The following is a 16057-nucleotide window of genomic DNA, read 5'->3' as shown; positions in this document are numbered from 1 at the left end:
CGGGCCGGCCCCAGGGCCGAGCTGGCTGAGCTGACCGGCATCACGAGGCGCCTGGCGGGGTGGCCACGAGCGGGTCAGGGAACATGGGCCTGTGCTCAGTGCGGGTGAAGCAGGTTTCTCCTGAAGGGGAGAACTTGCTCCCTTTCTGACTACAGGCTGGGGGACGCACTAGGACTGAGCTTGAAGCCTGCGGGGTTGCTGCTGGCTTCCCCTCCTCTCCTGCCCACTCTGGTGGAGGGAGAGACCGCCAGCAGCCCTGGGTCCCACCTGCTGGGCAGACTCCCCCACCCTCGGTCCAGGTTCCTTTCCACGTCTGACCCGTGTCCAGTTCCTAGAAGGTGGCACCTGGGACCCGTGCGGGGAAGGACGGCCGGCTCGGGGCAGGGCCGGCAGGCGCTGTCGAAGCTGGGACCTGGGGCTCCCTGGTTCCCCTTCTGCGTCTGCCACGTGGTTGGGCCACTGCAGGAGATGCCGGGGCCTGACTCCTGAGGCCAGTGGGAAACCGCCGTGTAGCCGGGCGTTGTTGTGTCTCTGCTGGTTTTCATTTTGATCATTTACTTGAAATGCTCTGTACCACTCATGTGTACTCAACCCACTCCTGTGAAGCAAGTCTTTCGATGTGTTTTTGTTCCGACATCTGCGCTTGGAGTCCGTAAAACACGCCTCCCTCTTGTGGGGTGGCCCGTGGGGTGGGGGAGCTGCCAGCCTGGCCTGTGGGGCTGGAGCCGCTGTGTCCGCGGTGGGTCTCCCCTCCGGCTACTCCCTGCCTGAGGGCACATCTGTGCAGGTTGTGGGGGGGGTGCCCCGTTTCCTGAGGCTCTTCAGAGGCTGAATGTTTAGCAGATGTAATTTATTTGACATGCTTTTTTTCTTTCCCATGTGTGAAGTCTCAGCTTTAAAACATCCTTGGTCAGGGCGTCCCATCTGGGTTCAGCAGTAACGAACCTAACTAGATCCCTGGCCTCACTCAGCGGGTTAAGGATCCCATGTTGCCATGAGCTGTGGTGTAGGTCGCAGATGCACCTCGGATCCCGTGTTGCTGTGGCTGCGGTGTAGGCCACAGCTTACAGTTCGGCTCCAATTCCACTCCTAGCTGGGAACCTCCATGTGCCACGAGTGTGGCCCTAAAAAGCAAAAAAAAAAAAAAAAAAAAAAAAAATCCTTGGCCAGCTGTGGGAGCTTCAGATACAGCCTTCTGTACACCCTTCTGTACAGCCTGCTGCAGTGCCTGCGGTGGCTTTTGCCATCTGATGTGACTCAAAATAAAAGATGACCTTGTCTTCTTGGGCCTGTGTCTCTCCCCCAGGAGGTTCCCCCAGGCCCGAGTGTGAGGCTTCACCCAGCAGACTCTGCTGGCACGTCTCCCTGGGGCCGGCAGCCTGCTGTGGGGACTGCACGGGGCTCTGAGCTCCCATCCGCCCCGGCTGAGTCAGAGTGTCCTCTGTGGGGGTGTGGGGACCAGCAGCTGGCCTGAGCCTCCTCCCTGGGAACAGCTGGTGGCTGTGGCTGGAAGGCAGAGCCAGCTCAGGAGTGGGCTCCCTCTGCTCCTCCAGGTGCTCACTGGGGGTCTGGGCCCCAGAAGGACCAAAGGACCCTGTCGTCGACCTTGCAGGACCGTGCCAGAGGCTGGCACTGGTGCAGTGTCCGTGCAGCAGCCAGGCACTGGCCCCTGAGGGGAGGGCCGGCAGCCCTTTGCTGACCGGGTGCTGACCACGGGTCATGTCGAGGCCTCCGGCCAGGCTCCTCTTCTGCAGCGTGACCTCAAGACCTGGGCTTGGCAGCCGGGTGCTGAGGCTCCAGGAGTGAGCGCAGGATTCACCAGGCCCGGCTGCTCTTGTCCTTGGAGGCGACCCCTCTGCCCGAGCCAGGAGAGAGGCCGGTGTCCTTGGACAGACACTCCATGTCGTCCCCGCCCAGCTTGTCTCATTGCTCCTGCTGGGCGTCTGCAAGTTGGGTCTGGGGTGCTGTGCCACCTCCCTCGAGGCCAGCTCGCTTGGCCTCCGTCTGCACCGGCCGGCTGGCAGTGGGGGTCCCAGCAGAGCCTGTCGACTCACCCTGGCCTGGGGACCTGCCCCTGTCATTCTCCTTGGCAGAATGGCCGCGGAGGGCACTGGTTCACCTGGCAGGGCATAGCCAGCGAGGACTCACCCTTGTGCTGGCCTCTGGGGGGGCTCCAGAGGCCCAGCTGTCTGAGGGCAGCCCTTGTGCCCCGAGGGGGTGGTGGCCTCGGCCACCTGGTGCTCCTTCCCTCAAGGTCAATGGGTCTCTCCCCTGCTGGCCTCGCTCACCCAGTGGCGGGTACCCAGTGGCGGGTACCCAGCGGCGGTGAGGCTGGGACAGGCTGGGAGCCCAGCTGGCTGGCGGCTGTCCTGCTGCTGGATCCTGCCTTTCCCAGGAGCAGGACCAGTGCCTGGGCACCCCAGGACCCTGGGGCGGGGGGCGTGCAGCAGGGCGGGAAGGACCCCAGAGAGGCTGTGAGGGTGGGTCACAGAGTGAGCTCCTGGGCACGCCCAGCCTGAAGGACGTGGGGGGCTTGGGAAGGCTCAGCCCCTCCCGTGGGGCAGTCGGAATGTGGGAGGGGGTGGTCACCGGGGGTTCCGCCCCCATCCACGCCCCCGGGCTGGTCTGGGAGCCCGCGGAGGCTGAGGAGCAGCGCCCGTGAGCCCTCCCCCTCGGAGCCCGCCAGCTCTGGGGAGGAGGGGAGGGTTTATTCGGCGGCGGCGCGGGCGGCGCGGGCACCGTTCAGAGAGGGGAGGCCAGTGGAGTCTGCAGGGACAGGAGCGCATCCCGCTGCCGCGTCCCTCGTGCAGTAGCCCCGCTCATCCTGCGCAGACATGTACTGGCGGCAGCCAGGCGTCCCCCGGGGCTGCGCCCCGGCATCTGGGCTCTGAGTGCATTCGGGCGCCTGGGCTCACAGAGCTGAGCCGCCGCCGCCGGCGGGGTCTGGAGCCGCCGCCAACATGCGCTGGGCCTGGGCCACCACCGTGGCCCTCCTCTGGCCGCAGCTCATGCTCCTCGGGGGCGTCAGGGCCCGGCGGGAGCCCAAGAGGCCACGGCAGCCTGGCCAGCGCCTCGCGTCCCTCAACGCCACCATGTCCAGCAGCGAGGGGCTGCCAGGCTTCCCCAAGGTATGCGTGGTCTGGGCGCACGTGGGCGCCCCCCTCCCACCCATAGGCTCTGCCCCTTGGCTCCCCTCCCCATCTGGGGCGGGTGGGTGGGGGGCTCTGGGCAGGATTCATGACAGCAGGACTTGGGTCTGCCTAGGCACCCTCTCGGCCTGGGAAGGGGTTGGGAGAGTGGACGGGCTTCTCAGTGGGGTTACATTGAGCCTTTGCAGCCCCAGGATCGTCATGCCTGCAGCAGCCTGCTGCCTTTTGGTGTAGCTGCAAATGGGGGAGACGCTCCAGGCGCGGGGTCAGACCCCCTCTGGATCCTGGCGCTTCCTGGAGGCCCCTGCCCTGACCCCCACTGGGTGGCCAGCACCTGCCGTGGCCTCCCGCAGGGGATACGCTCCGTGCTGGGGGTCCTCTCTGAGAGGAGACTTCTGCCGGTCTCAGCCCTGGGGCCTCGCACTCTTGGGCTGGGACTCACTGGTGGGGGGTTTGGAGCTGACCCCAGCAGTGCGGGCCTGGTGGCCCCTGGACCAGGAGCGAAGCGGCGGTTGCTGGGCTAGGCCCCCTGCCAGTCCTGGAGCCTTTGATCCTAGCCTCCCGCCTCCCAAGGGCGTCTCCGTGGCGGCCAGCCCGGCTGCTGTCAGCCCACGCGGCCTCATTGGAGCCCGAGGCCCCGTTTTCCAGATGGGCAGGCTGAGGAGAGGCGTGCTGGGGCCCCTGGCCGGGGAGAGCAGGCTGCCAGCGGGCTCTGGGGCAGGCGTGGGGGGCGTCCAGAGCAAGCCCAGGGGCTGCCCGGCAGCCTCCCAGGGAGGGGTCCTTGGAACAGCACCCCCCATGTTCCGCCCTGCCTGCTGCCCCTCCAGAGCAAGGGCGGGGCAGTCTGGGGGCGAACCTCTGTCTGGGGGGGTGGTCTCCCTGGGGACCATCCCTGGTTGGGACCCCTCTCTTCCTGCAAGGGGTGGGCTTCTCCTCCGGCTGCCCCCTGGGCCCTCAGACGTGGCTCAGGTCACTTGTGGCTGGAGAAACTGGAACATTTCCGTGCTCTTGGCACCCCTTTCCTTGGCTAGCAAGGCCTCTGTCATGGTAAAGGTCCCTCTGGTCCCCTGGGAAGGAACCCAGGCCTGCCCTTCACGGCCTTTGGGGCTGAGGGCTGACTGCTGGATTGGACCTGGGCCAGGACCCCTGGGCTTGCCTGCCCTCGGGAGGGGCCAGGGCTCCGCTGGCCTCGGGCGGTGGCCCTCCTGCCAGACCAGTGTCGGCTGTGCTCCTGGCCACTTCACAGACTTCCTGTTCGAGCCTGGCACACAGGCCTGGACACAGATGGTCAGGCTCCCCAGCACCCGCCCCCTTACTCTGCACACCATCTCCTTGTCTGACTTCGGGGCTTGATACACTCTAGCCTCTCCTGCTGCCCTCATGCAGAGACTGGGTATGCAAAGGGGGATTGGAGAGGTCCCCGTTGTGGCTCAGCAGAAACGAACCCGACTAGTGTCCATGAGGACGCAGGTTTGATCCCTGGCCTTGCTCCGTGGGTTAAGGATCTGGCGTTGCCTTGAGCTGTGGCGTAGGTCGCAGACGCAGCTCGGATCCTGTGTTGCTGTGGCCCTGGTGTAGGCCGGCAGCTGTAGCTCTGATTTGACCCCTATCCTCAGTTGCTGCCCTAAAAAGACAAAAAAAAAAAAAAAAAAAAAAAAAAAAGATAAAGGGTGATTGGAGGGCTGGGGGCTGTGCTGAGGCCAGCTCTGCTCTGCCATCCCAGCACGTGCTCTGACAGCAAGGCGGGTTGGCTGGCTGTGGCCTGGGTCCGAGCCTGAGGACCCAGTGCCCAGCACAGAGCAGGACCTGAGCCCAATCTCCCCAGCCCATCCCGGCTCTGGCATTCTGGGAGAGGCCCTGGAGAACTCGCTCCTGCCCACCACTGCCCGGCCCCATGTGTGTGCGTTTGCCTGTCGGCTTTGGAACAGCCCCTTCAACACAGCCCCAGGCCCCAGGCTCCTGGACATCAGGCCCCGGTCTGAGTCCCGGGAGCGGCCTCCCTGGCCCCGCTTCCACCCTCCTCGAGTCCCTGAAGTTCCCTGTTCTCTGCCAGGGGCTGTGGGGCGGGGAGGACCCAGTGGGGCCTGGTGGGCCGCCCGCTAGCCCTGTCCTCCGGCCCTTCAGCTGCCTGAGGCCTCGGGCCCTGAGCTCACAGATGCCCACATGACATGGCTGAACTTTGTCCGGCGTCCTGACGACGGGGCATCGAAGAAGCGGTGCCGAGGCCAGGACAAGAAGTTGGTGAGAGCCCCAGGCTCTGAGCCCAGGACAAGGGTGTCTGTGGGTCCCACCGGGCTCCTCATTGTCTCCTGCCTCCCCTTAGCGAGGCCTCTCCGGCCCCCCAGGGCCTCCTGGGCCCCCCGGACCCCCAGGACCCCCCGGGTCAGAGGTCAACCAGGAGGCTGTGCTGCGGGAGTTTCAGAAGATGCTGAAAGGTAGGCCCGCCTCTGCCCTCTCCTCCCAGACGCTCAGGAGTTCCCCCTGGTGGGGGGGTGACTCCACCCTTGTTCCCACAGAGGCCACTGAGCATCGGTCCTTGGGGCTGCTGGACCCCGTGCTGCCCGAGGGGACGGGCAGGCGGCTGGTGGCCGAGGCCTTCCACTGCCGGCTGAGAGGCCCGGTGCTGGTGGACAAGAAGACGCTGGCGGAGCTGCAGGGCTTCCAGGCTGTGAGGGGGCGTGGGGGGCGGGGGCGCAGAGGGGCCCAGGGACCCCGGTTGTCTCCACGGGCATTCGCTGCGGGTGCTCACGCACTAACAAGGCCAGCGCAGGGGCAGCAAGTGGGGGGGGCCAACAGCGGACGGGCCCACAGCTCCCAGGGCATTGCCAGGTGGCACACGTAGTGCCAAGACCTGGGGTGGGGTCCGAGGTGGCCAGGGGACAGGCGTATCCGCCCGGTGGGGTCTCCTGGGGCTTCCCCTACCCTGTGGGGACCTGGATCCCAAGCCCGGAGACCTCCTGGGGCCAGATGCTCAAGTCGCCCCTTGGTCCCGCCCACCTGGCCCTGCTTAGGGTGGGGGCATCCTGGGGGCAGGCGCCTCCCCCAGGCTCTGCAGCCCGAGTTCCCTGCTGTCCCTCCAGCCCACCGCCCAGGGTGCCTTCCTGCGGGGGTCCGGCCTGAGCCTGGCCTCCGGACGGTTCACGGCCCCGGTCACGGCCATCTTCCAGTTCTCTGCCAGCCTGCACGTGGGTGAGCAGGGCCAGGCCTGGGTGCCTGAGGCGGGTGGGGGCCGGATCCCATTAGAGGAGCCGCCTTCTCCCACCCCGTCCTCACGCCCACCACCCCCAGCCCTCGGTGTGCTCCAAAGGCCCCCAGCCCCAGCCCTGCCCCCTCTGCTCCGCCCTCCCCGAGGGCGCTGCTGACCAGGCCTGTGTCTGCAGACCCCAAGGAGCTGCAGGGCAGGGCTCGGCTGCGGGCCCGGGACACCGTGCGAGTGCTGGTCTGCATCGAGTCCCTGTGTCATCGCCACACGTGAGCGGGCCCTTCTGCAGGGTGTGGGGGAATGGGGGGGCAGGGGGACTGTCCTGTCCCTGGGTCGGGAGCTACCCTGAACACAGACTGCAGTGAGCATGGGTTTCTGGGCACCGGCGGGGGGTACCCCCCCATGATCACTGTACCCTCCCCCCATGTGGCACCGTGTCCAGGTCCCTGGAGGCCATCTCCGGCCTGGAGAGCAGTGGCAGGGTCTTCACGGTGCAGGTGCAGGGGCTGCTGCAGCTGCAGGTGAGACTGGAGTAGGTGGGCAGGGGGCCTGGGCCTCCAAGCCTCAGTCTGGGCACCACAGAGCCCAGCCGGTGGTTGGACGCTGGCCACGTGGCCATATGGGACCCATGCCTCCTGGTGGGGCTGGGTGTCTTCGGGGCGGCGGCTGGGCCCTTGGGTGGTAGCGTCCCCGTGTCGGGTGTCTGCAGGCTGGACAGTACACCTCCGTCTTCGTGGACAACGGTTCCGGTGCGGCCCTCACCATCCAGAGCAGTTCCAGCTTCTCCGGCCTGCTCCTGGGAACGTGAGGGGAAGCCGCCCGCCCCCCCGCCCTTTGGGAAACCTGTGGTCATGGCAATAAAGAGCCTCTGCCCCCATCGCCTGGTTGCTGTGTCACTGTGGGGGTGGGGCCGGGATGGAGAGGGCTTGGGTCTGCAGGTGGAGGTTCTCGCCCAGCACCGCTGCGCCCAGGGGCAGACCCTATGGCCTCTGAGGACAAGGCCAGATGCCTGTCCAGGTGCCCGCTGGGCCCTGCCCATGACCTGGGGCCGGCCCTCAGCTCACCCAGGACCAGGGAAGACATTGAGATGGTGCCGTATGTGCTGGTGCGCAGAGGACCTTGGGGGGCTCTGGGCTTGTGAGTAGGTGGGAAGGCGGCATGTGCAGGCCACCAGCCCCTCCTTGGAACATGGAGGGCGCCGCAGGCACCAGCCCAGGGGCGCTGAGCATGGGGCTGGGCCAAGGGTGGTCCACTGGGAACCTTGGCATCCCACGCTTCCTCCAGGACTCCCACTGCTCTCCATCTTCTCCTTGGCGGCTGCCACGCCGAAGTCGGGGTCAGAACTGCCTGGATGGGTGGCAGAGGCCCCCTGACTGCAGGTGCGGTGGATTCGGGCCCCTGCCGCCATTCCTTGCGGCCCCAGCAAACTCAGACCGAAGAACAGAAACTGGTCTGGGATGTCTGGGTCTCAGCAGAAGTGCCAAGCGTCCATCTCTGGTTGGCACCCGGACCCCTGGCGGGTGGCACCCCCTGAACCCTGGGGTGCAGAGACCAGGCCCCTAGTCCCTCCCTGCATCCTTGGGGACTGGGACTGGGGGTGGCTCAGCTCAGCAACAGCTGGGCCTGGAGACCCATTTCCAAGGCTGAGCAGCCGTCCCTGTGCGCCCGGGGCGGGGTGGGGGGTGGGGGGTGGGGGGCAGGTGGAGGCTGGAGCCCGCGGATGGTTCCCAGCCGTGCCCTCGGGGCCCTCCCTGAAGCTCTCTGGGTAATGAGGCAAGAACGCTCTGGTGCCGGGTGGGCGCCAGTCCGTGCAGCAGCAGGCTTGGCCACTGACCCATCCCCACCTCCTCCCTGGTCCCACCAGAGTGGCGTCAGGGCCTGAGGGTCTGGGGGCGGTTTTATGCTTCGCAGTGGCCATAGGCACTGGCCTGGTCTGAGTGGGTGGCCGACAGGACTGGGGTCCCTGTTAGGAGGTGGGAGGGGGAGAGGTGTTGGGGGAGAGGTCCCGGCCCCTACGTTCCATCACTGAGGTCCCATGGGGGGCCCTGGGAGCCCATGGGACCCAGCTTGGTGTCCCCACCCGAATGGGAGAACCGACGCTGCGCACTGGCGCGTGCTGGGGGTGGCGGCCAGCACCCAGCATGGCCGGCTCAGCCCCGCTGGGCCCCCCCACCGTCCTTCCCCACCTGCCCGTCCCCCACCGCCCCCGGTCCAGGAAGGGCAGACCTCACCCCTCACCCAGACCTGTGATGACAGAGATCCAGCCCAGGTCCTGCTGGAGCGACAGACAGGAGACGGGCGACGAGACGAGAGTGGGGAGGGGATGGCCTAGCCGGCTGCCCAGAGCTTCGTGGGCAGGTGGCCAGGGCCAGGCGGGCTCTGAGCCGGCGTCTGTGTTGTCTTCTTCCCCATCTCTGCCCCCTAATGGGAGGTCATTAACCACTTAGCTGTAATTCCCTTGGAATGTGCTGTCTCCAGCTGAGCCCCTGTGCTGGGGGTGCAGGAGTGAGGAAATGGGAGGCTGGGGCGGGCGGCAGTGGCTGCTCTAGGTGGGTCCAGCCTGGCCCCAGAACGGCCCTTGAGGACACAGGCTGTCCCCCCCGGTGTGGATGGAGGGCCAGCGCCAGGTGAAGCCCCCAGAGCCCCACTGTCTCCCAGAGGCTGACCCGAGCTGCAGGGGGTGCTGAGCTCCCTGAACCCGAGCCCTGATCTGGAGCAGCAGGAGCAAGGGGCTGACCCTGCTGGCATTTGCCAGGACTCATGTCCCATGTCCCAGGACATCTGCTGACTCCTCTGCTTGCAGCTGGGGCTTCCAGGAAGAAAAACGCTCCCTCCAGCCCTGGAGCCCTGCCTTCTGGAGCCATGGCTTCTGGAGCTGTGGCCAGAGCTAGGAGGGTGGGGTGGGCAGAGTGGGAGCTCCAGGCCCCACCCTCATGGTCCCCTCTGGACGCTGGTGATGGGAGGACGGGTCCCAGCGCCCTGTCCTGCTCCTTGGAGACAGCCGGGCGCCTCCTCTTATCGGAGGCCTGCAGCTGCACCCACAGCCCTGCCCTGGCCTGGCTGCGTCCTGGGGCCTCCTCCCCGCTCGGGGCTCCCTGTTCAGGCTGCTCCAAGCCCTGCATGACCTCAGGCCTCTGCCCCAGATCATCGGGGTGCTTGGTTTCCAGCCCGGGGCTCCTGACTGGACCCGGGGCCGAGGCCTCCAGCAGCCTGGGGTCTCCCACAGCCTGGGCCCTGCAGCAGGGTGGAGACAGGCTGGGAAGTGGCTGAGCCCGAGCCCGAGCCTGTCGCCATCGGCGTGCCTGCCTGCTGCGTCTGCCCTGTGCACGGGCAGGTCTGGCGGGGCTGGGATGCGGGACAAAGGGCTTTTGTTGGGGAGGTTTGGGCACAACCCTGCTCTGGGGCAGTGACTCACGGGCCCCTAGGCCCTGATAGCATCAGTTTTGCAACAGCCAGCGTGTCACACGCATATCTGGGGTGGCGGCCAGGGCAGGAGAGCACGCCACCTGTGCCCACAGCCCTCCAGGCTGTTCTGGGCACCTGGGTGTGTGAGGAAGGGACTGAACTGGAAGGGGCGTCTGAGGACAGGGCTCCATCTCTGAAGCGAAGCGTCCCCAGAAGCAGCCGCTCAACCGCCAGCAGCCCCACTGCTACCAGGCCAGCCCACTGCCCACATGGGCTGCAGCCCAGGATCAGCAAGGCCAGCCCGGGGGGGAGGGGGCAGCCCTGGGCCTTCGCTGTGGAAGCGGCCGGATCCCTTCTCGGGGCCCGAGGGGCCGGCCAGGGGTCTGTCTGGGAACGTGGTCCAAGAGCTGGACACAGGAACCCTGTGGTCGCTTGCCCAGGCTCCAGTCTGAGCCTGGCCCCACAGCCGTCCCTCTGCATGGGACCGGCTGGGGGCTGGGCAGCTAAGGCAGGGTTGCACGGGCCCTGTGGTGGCTGGGCGCCAAGACCCTCAGACGCCACCAGAGGGAGGGGCTGGGGCTTGGGTCACTGGGCTGGGACAGCCCTGGTCAGCAGGAGGCCGAGCTGGACGGGGCCCTCCCTGGCTCCCTGTCCCACCTACAGGGCTGCCCCCGGTGTTTACTCTAGAGGACAGAGTCGGCTGCTGACCAGGCTCCATGGCCACGCCGGCTCCTCCCTGCCTGGAGCATCGGCCAGCACCGTGGCCCGTCGAGCCCTGCCTGGGGGGGGGGCCTGATGTCCTGCCAAGTGGCCAGGCCAGCGACTGCCCCCTCCTGACACCCCTGTCCGCACTGCCGCCCGACTACTGGTGCCCCTGCCTTGGGCGGGGAGCGTGCTCTCAGGAAGCTGCCACAGCCGGGCTCAAGCGGAGGCCCCTCTGCTGAGACCTCGGACCCTTGTCACCTCCTGGATCCCCCACCCCCCACTACCCCTGACACGGCCGAGGCTGGTCTTCCGGGAGCAGCCAGGGCAGACCTCGCCACTCCCGGGGCGCTGGGGGGGACCCTGGGGCACCTGTGGTCCCTGGAGCGGGGGCCACACCTCTGCCCAGTCTTCTGACCTGGGTGACGGAGGCTGACATTCAGAGCGGGGTCCCCAGTCCATAGGGCCTCCTAGAGCAGGTCCCCGTGGCCCGGGTCTGAGGGTCCCTGGGGTGTCTGGCCACAGCCTCACAGCAACGGCTTTTCTTTCCTCATTTCGCTCCTTCCCCAGGGGCTGCTCCAGGGCTACCGAGCTGGGCGAGGCCACGCCGTTTCAGCGGAGACCTTGGCCTCTGTGTCTCCTGCCAAACCTGGGCCCTGGGTGAAGCTGGGCGCTGGAGCCACGGTCCATGGGATGCCCATGGGCCACGCCGAGGGTCTTGCTGGTCACTGTGGCCTGGGCAGAGGCTGCAGCTGGCAGGGTGGCAGACGGGAGAGGCCGCTGGCGTCACTTCCTCATGACCTGCCCCCTGCTCTCCTCCTCCGCCCCCTTCCAGGGGCCCCATAGTGCGGGAGGCCCAGGGTCCTGGGGAGGAAGAGGGGGCAGTCCCTGGAGGCCCCCAGCAGAGAAGGGACCCCGTGGACGTGTGGGGGCCGGTGGCTGGCTGACACGGGAGGGCCGGCTGGCTGCAGCGTGGCCCTGGAAGGTCGGGCCGCCTCTGCAAGAGGCTGTGAGTCGGGTGGGGGGACCCAGCGGCACCCTCCACAGATACTGTGGGGTCAGAGGACGGTGTTGGGGACAGTGGAGAGGGGGTGGGATGGGAACTTTCTTTGGGCACAGAACTGAGGGTGGGGCCCAAGAGGGCTGCAGGCGGGCAGCAGCGGTCGCCTCCAGAGGCCAGGGGATGGGGCGCGGTCTTGTTCTAGCTCCGAGGCTGTGGAGACGGCAACTCCCAGGGAGGCTCAGGAGCGAAGGCTCAGGAGGAGAAGGCCCCCTGGGGTTGGACCGCAGCCCCTCAGGAGCCCCGTGTGAGCTCCAGCCCAGCGGGCAGCCTCTCACTCGCTCCCTGGACTCGTGATGGGAGGGTCAGCTCAGCTCGGAGCAGCCCCCCTCCCCCCCAGGTCCTCGGAAGCAGAGGGCGAGCACCCATCAGCTGTGACCTTGAATAACAGCTTCTCAGAAGCTGCTCTGAAGGCCCTGCGGGGGCTGGCACCTGCCCGTCTGTGAGTAGCTGCCATGTGCTCCTGGGCCCTGGCTGCCGAGAGTCAGCGGTCTCGCCATGTGGACCGGGTGCCAGGGGCAGCCGTCCCCGTCAGACCCTGCGGTGCTGGGCTGAGACCTCTAGCCAGTGGGGGCAAGGGCCAGGCCTGACGGCCAAGGGGAATGTGGGGCTGGGCAGCCCAAGGGACAGGCTGTGGGCATGCCTGGCACGCCGCCCTGGGTCCAAGGCCTGTCCTGGGGGGGTGGGATCTGTGCAGGGCCCTGGGAGGCAAAGGAGGCTGGGCAGTGGCTGAGGTCTGTGATGCCCAGCAGGTGCTACCAGGCACTGGGGTTGGGAGGGACAGGGCAGATGGCACCAGAGTTGTGCTGGTCCCCTGGGCAAAGCACCACAGGCTGGGGGCTCAAAGCAGCAGAAGGGTCCTCCCTGCAGTAGGGCCGGTGGCCAACACGGGTCCCCGCCAGCCTCTGTCCATGCAGGCAGTTGTGGTTCCTGGGCAGCTGCGCTGCTCCAATCTCTGCCTGTCAGCACAGGTGATCTGGGCAAGACTCCGCAAGGACAGGAGGTGACATTCAAGGGAATAAGGGCTGGTGGAGGCTTGAGGCGGGGTTGGCAGGAGTGAGCCTGGCATGGAGAGCAGAGGCGGCTGTGGCCCTGGGGGTAGGGAGGCGACGGGGGACAGGCACTGGGGCTGCACCCAGCCCACCGTGTGATGGCTCGGGCTCCTGAGTGCCTTGCTTGCTTGCCCTGCTCCAAGAGTCAGGAGGGACTGGGCCCTGCTCCCCCCAGGCCCCAGGCAGTCCCCTTGCTGAGGGCTGGTAGGCGGTGAAGAGGGGCAGCAGGCGTGCCCCCACACGGCGGATGCCAGCATCTCAGGGCTGCTGCACTGCCGCCTCCCCATGTGCCCCTCCTTGGGTCCAGCCAGGCGCTTTGGGCGCAGCTCTGCTCAGAGAACTAGACCCTAGGGTTGAGGCGCTTCAGGCAGAACAGACTTTGAGGAGTTCCTGTTGTGGCACAGCGGAAAGGAATCCAACTAGGACGTGGGTTCGATCCCTGGCCTCACTCAGTGGGTTAAGGATCCGGTGTTGCCGCGAGCTGTGCGTGTGGGTTGCCGACGTGGCTCGGATCCCAAGATGCTGTGGCTGTGGTTTAGGCTGGCTGCTGCTGCAGCTCTGATTTGATCCTTAGCCTGGGAACCTCCATATGCCACAGGTGTGGCCCTAAAAAGCAAAAATAAATAAATTGCCCAGAATGCAACTCAGGGAGACAAGGAGGCAGAAACACAGAAGAGAGAAACTGACTGAGAGGCAGAGCCTGCCGAGCCACAGGGGCACTCTTGCCTTCAGACAAAAACACCTGACCCTGCTGCGCCAGACCGGCTGGGCCCCCAGGTTCAAATGGAAGCCAGATCCCCGTGCAGTGGGGTCCAGATCAGGCTGGGACGAGCACCCTAAGAAGGGGCGGCAGAGAGCCGGCCCGTGTCTCTCCCCTCGCGGCAGGGCAGGAAGGGGGCCGTCTGCCCACTTGCTCTGGCGCCCTCACCCTGTCCGTGGACTCCCGGCCTCTAGAGCTGTAAGTGACGCCCGCTGTGCCAGCTACCGGGTCTGTGGGGCGACCAAGACACCTGCTCTTAAAATCCACGGCCCAAGCAGGTACAGGAATGACAAGGACCAGGCAAGTTGGAGGATAGTACCCTCCCGACCCCACTGCCCCTGGGGGTGCAGATACGGTGGCAGCACAGCTGGTTACAAGCACAGCACCCAACCAGAGCCAGAGAGAAAGGGCACAGCGGCCTCACGCTGCTGGCCTGAGCAGGGCTCCCTGGAGCCGCCTGACTGCAACTCTGCAACGACCAGGGCGCCCACTTTCGTGGACGCCCCAGCCTTCTGGGACGTGCTGGGGTGCCGGGAACGCCGGGTCTCCAAGGGGACGCGCCGCGGCGAGGCTGTCTCAAGACAGCCTGCATCAGCGCTTCCACAGGTTCAATCCCTGGAAGTGGCGTGAGACACGTGCCATGTGCGGCCATGAGGAGCCTCGAGGGAAAGTCCTTTTAGAGACACGGGCACTGCCTGCAGCACAGACGGAGACAAGGACACAGACCCCGCCATGTTTCAACACTTAAGCAGCCACGGGTCTAAACCCGAGCTGTAGAAACAGACGAATCCACACATTCCAAGTTCTGAAAGAAAAGCCTTCTCTTAAATAATTGAAAATACACGGGGACCCGCCCATTCCCAACTTTTACAAAACGTATAAATTAATCCCAGGCAGGTGCCGTCTCACATGAGGCACAGGTTCACTCCACAGCAACGCGAAGGACCAGATGCCACGGAAGCTGATGCACACACAACAAAGTTAAATCCTAGACGTGCGTGTGACAAGCAGTGCCCACCGGGTGCAGCACAGCCCGTCTCCGAGTGCTGAGGCCCTGGCAGAGGTCACAGCTCTCGGTGCACAGCGGGTGTGCTAGCGGGATGGTTGGGACAGGGGACGACACGGTCCGTGCCCTAGGAGTCGGGAGTTTTTCTTGGGGGCAGCTCTGCCCTCTGGTTCCTCAGCCCTACCGGGGAGGGGACAAGGAGTGGACAGTCTCTGTGGGCTGCTTCCACAGCAGGGTGTCCACCGCCCCCATCCAGGAGAATGCTGAATCCAGGGACCAGACACTTCCGCCTGGACGTGATGCTGGCTGCAGCCTGCAGGATGGGCCACCCAGCCCTGGAACAAGAAGCCCTCTGCAGGCCGCCATGTATGGCTCTTGAGGGGAACTGGGCGCCGACTGGAGCGAGGCTTAGGAGCTGTCCGCTGCTGCTCAGCATCCACCTGAAGGGCCCACGGCCACCAGGTAAACGAAGTCCTCTTGGGGGCTGACCTCGTGGTGCTAACAACTAGCCGGAAGCTGCCGGCTTCGCCCGTGGACGGTGCCCTCACCCCGGGCTCTGGACGGGCCTCCCCCTGCACCGCCAGGCTCGGTAGGAAGGGTGAACCCGCCCTCCTGGGCCCGTGCGCCGGCTGCAGGCGACGGTCAGGGGATGCCCTCCTTCCGCTGGCAGCACTGCGAGGGCGGCGCCGACCAGTCGTAGACGTAGGACAGGCGCAGCTGCACCTCCCGCTTGCACAGGCGGCCGTCGCGCTCCAGCGTCTGGTGCTTCTCCAGCATGTCCTCCAGGCTCTGCTTGTGCGTCACCAGGTACTGGTTGCTGCAGCCGCGGGATTTGTACTCGGTGTCGAAGCGCGGGTCGTGCTCCCGCTGCACGTCCACCGGTGCCAGCCAGGCGCCCATCGACACGTCCTCGCTGTGCCAAGCGCGCAGGTACTCGCGGCTGAAGCGCAGGTAGTGCACCAGGTCGGCCGACAGCACGTAACCGCCGCCCAGCGCGTAGGGCAAATAGTAATCGCAGAGCTGCCAGGCGGCTTCGCGCCAGCGGCCCCCAGGTCGGACGCGGCCCCGGCCGGAGAAGAAGCCCCAGTAGAGGCGGCGGCGGCGCGCAGGGTCACGGGCGCGCAGATCGGCCAGGAGTGCGTCCAGCCTCGCGAATGAGTCGTCGTCCGCCTTGAGCACGAACTCGAAGGCCACGTGCTCGTCCAGCCAGGCCAGCATGGCCAGCACCTTGGCCGTGAGGTTCTCGTAGGCGTCGCGCAGCGTGGGCAGCAGCAGCAGGTCGCCGTGCCGTGCCTGCTCACGCTCCAGGGCACGCCGCTCCTCGGCGCCCAGCCCGTCGGTGCCCACGGCGAAGCGCGCCCACACGTCCCCAGGGCCGCCGCGCCGCGCCGCCAGCCAAGTGCTGCGGACCACGCTGCGCCGCTCGGCGGCCCGCGGCGCGCTGGCTACCAGCACCGCCAGAAAAGCAACCGCGCGCGCCTGGGCGGCGGGCGCGGGGGCGGGCGCGGGGGGCGCGGCGCAGCGCGCCAGGTAGAGCAGCGTGGCGCCGCCCAGCGCCAGGCAGCCCAGGCCCAGCGCCGTCCGGTGCCGCCACGCGCGCCGCAGAAGCCTCATTGCGCGGAGCGCCGCGGACCGAGGCCGCTCGCGGGGAGGGCCCGGGCCGCGCCTCCGGGCCACGTGGACCCGCGCGCGCTCCTCATTGGCCTCCGCGGAGAGCCATG

General features: G+C 66.9%; 2 protein-coding genes across 3 annotated transcripts; one reads left to right on the top strand and one right to left on the bottom strand.

The window, feature by feature from the left end:
• Nucleotides 100-7229, top strand: C1QTNF12 (C1q and TNF related 12). Of its 2 annotated transcripts, XM_003127489.5 has the most exons (8): nucleotides 100-3128; nucleotides 5274-5390; nucleotides 5473-5584; nucleotides 5666-5817; nucleotides 6230-6338; nucleotides 6530-6620; nucleotides 6794-6872; nucleotides 7061-7229. In XM_003127489.5, exons 1-8 carry the CDS (start codon nucleotides 2961-2963, stop codon nucleotides 7157-7159), a joined length of 927 nt encoding a protein of 308 aa, XP_003127537.2. In that variant the 5' UTR covers nucleotides 100-2960; the 3' UTR covers nucleotides 7160-7229. The 2 variants fall into 2 exon arrangements, with proteins under 2 accessions (XP_003127537.2, XP_013850936.1); XM_013995482.2 differs by having other exon boundaries at nucleotides 5473-5817; nucleotides 7061-7227.
• Nucleotides 14129-16025, bottom strand: B3GALT6 (beta-1,3-galactosyltransferase 6). The gene has a single exon (XM_003127488.4). The coding sequence runs from the start codon at nucleotides 15948-15950 to the stop codon at nucleotides 14979-14981; it is 972 nt and encodes a 323-aa protein (XP_003127536.1). The 5' UTR covers nucleotides 15951-16025; the 3' UTR covers nucleotides 14129-14978.

This window comes from Sus scrofa, chromosome 6 (genome assembly GCF_000003025.6).
Source record: "Sus scrofa isolate TJ Tabasco breed Duroc chromosome 6, Sscrofa11.1, whole genome shotgun sequence".
Taxonomy (NCBI): Eukaryota; Metazoa; Chordata; class Mammalia; order Artiodactyla; family Suidae; genus Sus; species Sus scrofa.
The sequence above is the reverse complement of the archived record's forward strand: the minus strand, read 5'-3'. Positions and strand labels throughout refer to the sequence as shown.